The 8,225-nt window shown below is 32.1% G+C and overlaps 3 protein-coding genes across 6 annotated transcripts; 2 read left to right on the top strand and 1 right to left on the bottom strand.

Annotated features, from left to right (window-relative positions):
- Positions 1–534: 534 nt before the first annotated feature.
- Positions 535–3,651, bottom strand: LOC108757086 (ras-related GTP-binding protein A). Of its 2 annotated transcripts, none has more exons than XM_018501411.1 (7): positions 3,444–3,651; positions 3,184–3,359; positions 2,963–3,062; positions 2,334–2,718; positions 2,062–2,277; positions 1,876–1,991; positions 535–1,428 (listed from the first exon to the last, which is right to left on the bottom strand). In XM_018501411.1, exons 2-7 carry the CDS (start codon positions 3,193–3,195, stop codon positions 1,337–1,339), a joined length of 921 nt encoding a protein of 306 aa, XP_018356913.1. In that variant the 5' UTR covers positions 3,196–3,359; positions 3,444–3,651; the 3' UTR covers positions 535–1,336. The 2 variants fall into 2 exon arrangements, with proteins under 2 accessions (XP_018356913.1, XP_018356914.1); XM_018501412.1 differs by having other exon boundaries at positions 3,456–3,651.
- A 286-nt stretch (positions 3,652–3,937) lies between these two features.
- Positions 3,938–5,136, top strand: LOC108757098 (V-type proton ATPase subunit e 2-like). 2 transcript variants are annotated; one of them, XM_018501433.1, is made up of 4 exons: positions 3,946–4,236; positions 4,501–4,548; positions 4,629–4,716; positions 4,896–5,136. In XM_018501433.1, the coding sequence occupies exons 1-4, from the start codon at positions 4,130–4,132 to the stop codon at positions 4,914–4,916; spliced, it is 264 nt and encodes an 87-aa protein (XP_018356935.1). In that variant the 5' UTR covers positions 3,946–4,129; the 3' UTR covers positions 4,917–5,136. The 2 variants fall into 2 exon arrangements, with proteins under 2 accessions (XP_018356934.1, XP_018356935.1); XM_018501432.1 differs by lacking the exon at positions 4,896–5,136 and having other exon boundaries at positions 3,938–4,236; positions 4,629–4,785.
- A 596-nt stretch (positions 5,137–5,732) lies between these two features.
- On the top strand, positions 5,733–8,218 carry LOC108757095 (protein RMD5 homolog A). 2 transcript variants are annotated; one of them, XM_018501429.1, is made up of 7 exons: positions 5,733–5,946; positions 6,611–6,894; positions 7,116–7,253; positions 7,338–7,636; positions 7,712–7,814; positions 7,900–8,054; positions 8,148–8,218. In XM_018501429.1, the coding sequence occupies exons 1-7, from the start codon at positions 5,781–5,783 to the stop codon at positions 8,209–8,211; spliced, it is 1,209 nt and encodes a 402-aa protein (XP_018356931.1). In that variant the 5' UTR covers positions 5,733–5,780; the 3' UTR covers positions 8,212–8,218. The 2 variants fall into 2 exon arrangements, with proteins under 2 accessions (XP_018356931.1, XP_018356930.1); XM_018501428.1 differs by having other exon boundaries at positions 8,130–8,218.
- Positions 8,219–8,225: the final 7 nt, after the last annotated feature.

Here is an 8,225-nt window from a genome sequence, read left to right as displayed (position 1 = left end):
AGTCAGCGTGGTAGTTAATACGCAATCTTAAATCTTTATTCCAAAAAATAGAAAATAGTACGTTTCAATTCACTTTGGAACTATTCTCAATACAATTTCAAAATATCAATCCCTTCGTGTTCAAGAAAAAAATCACCATCAGATTAACAGATTCGATGTTGTAATCTATTCGAAACATTAAAACAATTATCTTATATTTCGAAACCATTCTGTTCAACAAGTTACAAAATTAACATTAAAAAACTGGTGACTTACACCAAGGCATAGAAGGATTCATAAAATATATTGGAACCAGAAAAAAACAGACAGAAACTTTGATCGAGTAAACTTAGAATCTGATCAGTCTTTGATTATTCTAAAAGTTTTTAAGTCAGATGATTTTAAATTTATTTTATATTTTTAGTTGATTTTATAGGAAATGTTTCTATCAATTTTATAATTTTAAATATACTCATTCATGGAAGAAATATAAGCTTACTTGTGGTTATAATTTATTTGCACATTTAAAAAATACATCGTAGTTTTAAATTGTTATATCTTTGAGAATTTTTTGTAAACATATAAACACATCGTAAATTTTTTTCCTACCAAATTGACGTTAACTATTTATCTTTACAATCACAAAATGATACCTCGATGCAGCATAGATTGTACATCCACTTAAAAGTTCTTTTTATATTTGAGGACGATCTTCAGTAAGGAAATCTATCAGTGAACACATAATTAAAACATATCGCGATTATAAATCGATTATTTTCATCAGAATTTTTCTATTGTCGTGATTCAGTTACGAGAATAGAAGCTCTTAAATGGATACTCAGTCTTGCATTGTTATATCATAATATCATGCAGATATAGAATAAACATGGTTATAATGATTAATTATAACTAATATTCGTTGGATGTTATTGCGACATGTTTCGAATCACAAACGATTATTGAATTGAAGAATAAAAAATAATTCCGAATGCAGCAAGAGAATCACGAATATGGAAACTAAAAAATATTCTACGTCGATAAATGGCAGATGCATTATGAGAGATGTATCATATCCGCGTGTAACATGTAGGATGAATTCATATCAATAGAGTCCTAATATACGGCCTGAAATACAGTGATAATCGTCAGCCTCTTTCGGATACGTCGATTATATACTTATTTTGTCATAAACGCTCACATTGAAGAAGCCATACATTGAAGTATACTTTGTAACCCGATCTCGTCAACAATCGTATCCCCGCAATCGCGCTTTATCTTAACGATACGCAATTCCAGAAATTCAGCAATTATTAATAGGATGGACCCGGGTGACAAGGCGCCTGGGTCGCGCCGACTTCTATCTAGTCAACGCCGAACTCTGACTGGCACGTTCCAACTTTTCAAAGTGCTTTCGCGCATTGCGAATGTTGATTAACGTCGCCGCGGATGCTGAAAGAAGACACGCGTTTTAACAAAAAATTCAATATCAGGAAACACGGTAATGCCTTGAGTGTCAAACTCGATTATATTTTATACAGGACATGTATTTGAAATATTTTTATTTAAAATACAATATTTGAAAGACAAGTAGATTTTGTAATTCAACATGAAAGTATTACGTATTTTGTATTTAAAATGAAGAGGTTGACATTTTTTTGACGTATTTTGTAATTCAAATAATAAAATTAATTGCCAATCTTAGTATTTGAAATATAAAATATAAAATACTTTTATATGCTTCCATGAAATACAAATATAAAATAAAATTATATACAAATAATTTTTCAAATACATACCCAGCAATAAATATATCCATGTAAATATATTTAAAAAAAAATATATATATATATTCGATATTGGATTTGAATTGTACAAATACTTGAAATACTCTCTTACGTATAGTTGGATCGGACATGATAACCATCACGTATGTATTTGAGGTAAATATGTCGATAAAGGCCGCGAAATTGGTATTTCTAACTTCCATACTTTGAAATTGTGCTGCTAACTTACTGCAAAATTAATAAAAACTGTAAACGTTGCATCTCTTTCTTGTTATTTTTTTGCATGACTCATGCTTACCTGCAACTCAATTTAAATTGCTTTATTATGTTGGAAACCTTTTCGAAACGATGAACATCTCTGTGAAACTGCCGTTGACAATGACTTATTACTAGAAAGGTCGCTCTTTCAAACAAAAGCACTTCATCCGCGTCGATAATATTAGCAAATTGATTCAAGCTTTGTTCAAGTTCCTTCACATTGGGAATCAGCATATATACAATGGATGACCATGCTCTACAATAACAAAGATTTATTTGTTTGCTTTAATTATGTTCTTATCTGATATATACCTGTATAAGGTTTCATCCCATATGCTAGTTCTGAAGCAAGTGCACTCTAAAGGTAAACTCAGTCTTTTCAAATCTTCCTCTCTTTCCCTGAATATATAATCGCGTTGGTCCTCTTGCACAAGATCCATTTTATGAACTAGGCAAAATATTTTCGCCTCTGGGCTGTTCTGCAGTATTGCTTCTAAACAGCTTTGGTAATAATGCATATCTTTGTCCAGCTCTCTCGATTCCACATCAAAGACATAAATCAACACTTCTACATTTCTAAATATATTATCACGCTGGGACGCAAAATAATTCTCCATGAATGCTTCCTGTCCTCCACAATCCCATAAATTCAAAACCAAATTGCCAAGAAAACGGACGTGGGAATGTTCTACGTCAACTGTAATAAATTACATTATATTAGTTCTCCTTTAAGCTGGCAATCTTCAAGATCATCTTAAGGGAATTAATGTCTAAGATGGTATTAGTGTCTTAAAATATTAATATAGCTAATTAATTTATTCAAATTGATGTATTCAAATTGATTACAAAACTGTATTAGCATCTTAAGATATTACTTAAGATGGTCTTGAAATAAAAATGGATTATAAATACTTAAGACTATTAGCATAAGTTTAGCTTACTCGTTGCTCCTAGACGATGGGTATCACGAGCGATGTAGTTGGCAAAAATAATGCTGCGCATACTCGTTTTCCCAGATCCACTCTTGCCCATTAACAGTACCTGAAATAAAATGGTATTCATTTTGTCTCAAAACAAAGATGTGTCTTTATAAGAAAGAAGACTTGTGCAAAACAAAAAATGCAATTCCATGCACTTGCGTAATGTAAGAAGAAAAATTTACCTTTTTCTTCATCGTGAATGGATAACGTTTATTCGTTTCAATAAATTCTTCCGGAAAAAAAAGTTGCTGGCTGGTCTCCGTTGGTCTTCCAAGTGTCTTGGCTTATCAACCGTTCTCCGCCCTAGAGCAAGGGTCGCGCGCGGTAGTACACTCAACCTGCGGCTGACTATCACCAACTGTCGCATCAAAACATGCAATGTGATTATATGTTACATACATTACACGTTGCGTCTCATTTCGAAATAACATCATCAACCCACATGAAAACGTACTCTCGCGTCTCTCAACGCAGAAGCATGCAGAAGTCAGCTGCTGACGCCAACTTCAGATCGTTGGCCATGTCACTCACTATCCAAGAAACGATATCGCGCCAACGTTCAGACCACATTCCATTACCATTCAGTATTCATTAATTCTTACGCACTTCCGGAATCTAGATTTTTTAGGGACTTTTTATACGTCATGACAGCTGTGGAATGCTGTCAAATCAGCTGTTTTGCGACGTCGCCCTTCCCCCACTTCTTTCTACAATCATAATGCATGAATATACGTAGATACGGATGTTATATATCCGAAACATCCGGGACAACTTCACGCGATAGATGATAAATTTATACATTGCAGCAATCGAAATATTTTTACAGTTGTACTGTGTTATATTTCCTGCATTTAATAATAAGATAGATATTTAATTAGATATTAAAAAGAAAAAAGAGAAGTAGCGCAAAAAGCTGCAACGAACAGACTCATTCACGGCACCGAGTGTAATCGAGTGCCGTACTTACCTTCTTCGCAGGTTCTTCGGTCAATCGATGTGTCACGTGAATAGTACAAAGAATCTCTCATGTGATCCTTTCGATACCTGTAAATAACTCATACGAAATACGGTCGCTGGCTCCGTGTTCGTTCGCTACTTTTCGAAGGAACGTAATCAGATAGGAAAAAAATGGGCGCAGCTGCAATACCTGTGGTAGCCTTCACGCTTCTCTGGGGCGCCGTGGTATTTCTAGGAGTAGCTCTACCACTTTTCGTTCCAAAGGGACCAAATCGTGGGTAAATATCCCTCTCGACGCTCTTTTTTGCTTTCGTACATACTCATTCCATTGAAATTCGCATTTGTACATAGATCTCTTAAACAGACAATTTCCTCTTGTATAAATATTTCTTCTCACAATGTTATAGCTTGTAAAATAATAACTGCATTTGATCTAATTTTCCTTGAACATTTCGGTTAACAGAGATATTTTATAAAGATATAAATCGATATCAAATTACCCATATTCGTCAAGCTTTAATTTATATTGACATTTATTGCAGGATACTGCAAGTTCTCTTGGTATTAACGGGCTTTACGTGCTGGCTATTGTAAGAGTAATATTTTTACGTCATCTTGATGTTTCAATTCATATATTTGTAATTTATACGTAAATAAAATTATCTTATAGCTGGCTATGTTGTTATATGGCACAAATGAATCCATTGATTGGGCCAAAATTGAGTAGTAAGACCATACTAGTTATGGCTCGAGAATGGGTAAGTCAAAAACATCGAAGATTAGATAATTTATATTGTATGTGTATGGATTATATTAAAATCAATTGATTAAATTAATTATCTTATTATTTCATGATTAAACAATATTGCGGAAATGTATAAATAATTTATATTTAAATATTGTTCACATAAGTTAAATACGTATTATTTTGTTACAGGGTAATCCTATCACCGATTAATGAACATTCCACCAGTCACGAAATTTTTTATTTTAAATGTATATGTTCATTCTCCGACATTATTTTCAATGAAAATATATATACTCAAACAGAACACAAAAGTCATAATGATGTCATAAATACTGTGACATCATTATGCCTTTTTGTGGCTTTGTGTACTATCTAGATAATTAGGAATGTAAATGAAGAAAAAATGCCAGTATGTCTTAATAATTCCTATAAATGAAATAATCGTGATTCAGTTGTAATTATACATTAATTTAATTTGTATATAAAATGTCTATCGCAATTACTTAGAAATGTGTATAATTTTAATGTAATGATTACTTGAAAAAATTGTTGGAAAAAAATAAAATCACAGTCTTAATTGTATACATCTTTATATCATTTAAACTTATCCTACTGTCAAGTTCATTTTTCTCCTACAAAAATATTGATATGAAAAAATAAGAATAAAAAGTTAAAAAGAATATATATATTCGTAAAATTATTATTTTTACAGATAATGTAATCTTTTTAATTTTAAAATTTGTGATACTGAAGATGACCTAATGTTAAGGAAACGAAATGTTTATTGTTACTGTAGGATACGAATTTCTACAGTTATTTAGGCACAAAACATTTAGCTGTGGTTTTTATGTTTTTGCTCTATTATTATCCATTTTTCTCTTGATACATTTACGTGTAATGTGATCATTTTGAAACAACCTATATATCAGTTGCAGGCTATATCACATGAACGCGATAAAATGTCACTATCAAATGATTACTGACAGCCAATAAGAGCCAGTACATTCGTCCGTACATTACGCGAGATATTAGCTTGAAATTCTGGGATATATTTACGTTCTTCACGGAGCGCAAATGTCAGTCGCGAAAAGTGATACGATAATAATGGAGGCGTGTAATGCTGTTGAACGCGAGGTCGACAAAGTTCTGTCGAAATTCGGCGCGATAAATGAACATGCGGAGGCAGTGTTGCGCGATCTGATAAACCACATACAATCTCTGAAAAAAGATCTGGAGGAAGGTAAACAGCGATAAGATCATTGATATTCCTATGTCCCAAAATCTTTTGTCTTTCATCTCGATTTTTCCATAGTTATTATCATGCAATTCGAAGGGCTTATCACGCTCTCGATCCTTAATGGCTTAAACTCATTTTTCGATAGATGAATTATTTCATTTATTAACGTGTCTGTATTATTCATATTTAATTGTTTGAAATCGACTAACCTCAAATAGTGCTCTACATGTAGACTATTTAACTTATATAGTCTAGTTTTAGATTTGACACATAAATTGTAGTATAATAATTTACAATTAAGTGTAAATTATTCATTTCTTATATCTATTTATTTTGTTATATTTTCTCATTACTGAAGTATTGTCTCGACATATACTTGTCGTAATGTCATAAATTGTTCTGTCACTGAAATTATTCAACTGATATTAAAACGAATAATTAGATTTTTTAAGTGTATATTTATGTGATGCATTAAAATAATTTTTTAAAAACAATGTTTTTATAAATTGTAAAATTTATATTTTATTGCGAAACTTTATACATATAAATTTATTATATGTGTGTATAAATATTTGAATATATATAATTAGTAAATATATAATATTTATATATTTATTCTTTTACAATAAATGTATAATCAATTTTGATTTAAATATACTTTTATTAGCACCATCTAATCAGGAACTAACAGCTGCTCAAGTTCAAATGTTAAAACAAGCAATGACAAAAGTACGTGATACTGTACAAAGATTAGCAACAGACCATCGCGATCTGCATAGTACAGTATCCAAGGTGGGCAAGGCAATAGACAGAAATTTTATTGCTGATTTTGCTAGTACCAGCAGGGAAGATGTATTTTCTGGGCCTGAGAAATCTCATCTTCTTAATCAAATAATCTGTCAACACTTTTATCGTCAAGGAATGTTAGATATTGCCGATGAATTAGCAGTGGTAAGTTTCTTTTAATCAAATCCGTGTTTAATTTATTTTACTTAATTCAAAATTATTGCATATATCTGAATATTATTTAAATTAATGTATGTAATATAAATGTATAATTGATATATTAATCGCTTTGCTTATTTTCAATTTTACAATGTTTGTCAAACTACTTTGTATGTTTCTTGTATTCATGTAATTGTATATAATAATGTAACTGGTAACATTTGCAGGAAGCTGGTATTAAAACCGATGAAGGTAGAAAGGAACCATTCACAGAATTGAATTATATACTGGATTGTCTAAAACAGAGAAATCTTGAACCAGCATTAGAGTGGGCTAAAAAACACAGAGAAGCACTTTTAGCACAGGTAATGTCTGATTCATGAATGTATATAGTCTTTTTTATATTATTGATTTATAACACATATCGTCAATTTTTTATTCCCTTTCAGAATTCTTCTCTCGAGTTTAAATTACACAGATTACATTTTATAAGATTAGTTCAACAAGGTCCTAGTAAACAGAGAGAAGCGATACTATACGCCCGCCAAAATCTCACGCAATTCGTCGTACGTTACGAGAAAGAAGTGCAATCTTTAATGGGAACATTACTTTATTTGCCACATGGGATCCAGTCATCTCCCTATAGTCATTTATTAGATCCGACTTTATGGCTCGAGATACACGATGTTTTCACTAAAGAAGCGTGTACATTATTAGGCTTAAGTGTGGATAGTCCATTATCTGTTTGGTACATATGATTTATGTGCTCATAATTAAGAAGAATTTAACAAAACATCAATAATAATTTGTTGTTCATTTACAGTATCAATGCAGGATGCACTGCGCTACCTGCACTATTGAATATCAAGCAAGTCATGCAACAGAGACAAGTTACTGGTATCTGGAATGGTAAAGATGAATTGCCTGTAAGTACAAGGGCACGAAGTGTATATAATTAAATATATGTGTATAAATATTAAAGATTCAAAACATCGTTCTCTTTCCGTGCAGATCGAGATAGACCTGGGAAAACAGAGCCGTTACCATTCGGTTTTCGCCTGTCCTATACTTAGGCAACAAAGCACAGAGAACAATCCGCCGATGAAACTGGTTTGCGGTCACGTTATTTCTCGAGACGCGTTGAACAAGCTTGCCAATGCGAATAAGTAGGTGTTATATATGCGGCAAGGCTGGAGTATGTTGATATTTTCTAAGTGCTGATTTAAAGTCACTTTTAAAAGAAATCAATTTATTTCCAGGTTGAAATGCCCATACTGTCCGGCGGAGCAGAATCCCGAAGATGCGAGACTTATTTACTTTTAAGCTGTGATATACTT

Source organism: Trachymyrmex septentrionalis, unplaced genomic scaffold, assembly GCF_001594115.1.
Source record: "Trachymyrmex septentrionalis isolate Tsep2-gDNA-1 unplaced genomic scaffold, Tsep1.0 scaffold132, whole genome shotgun sequence".
In the NCBI taxonomy this organism is placed as follows: domain Eukaryota; kingdom Metazoa; phylum Arthropoda; class Insecta; order Hymenoptera; family Formicidae; genus Trachymyrmex; species Trachymyrmex septentrionalis.
Note: the sequence above shows the minus strand (reverse complement) of the source record. Positions and strands in the feature narration are given on the sequence as shown.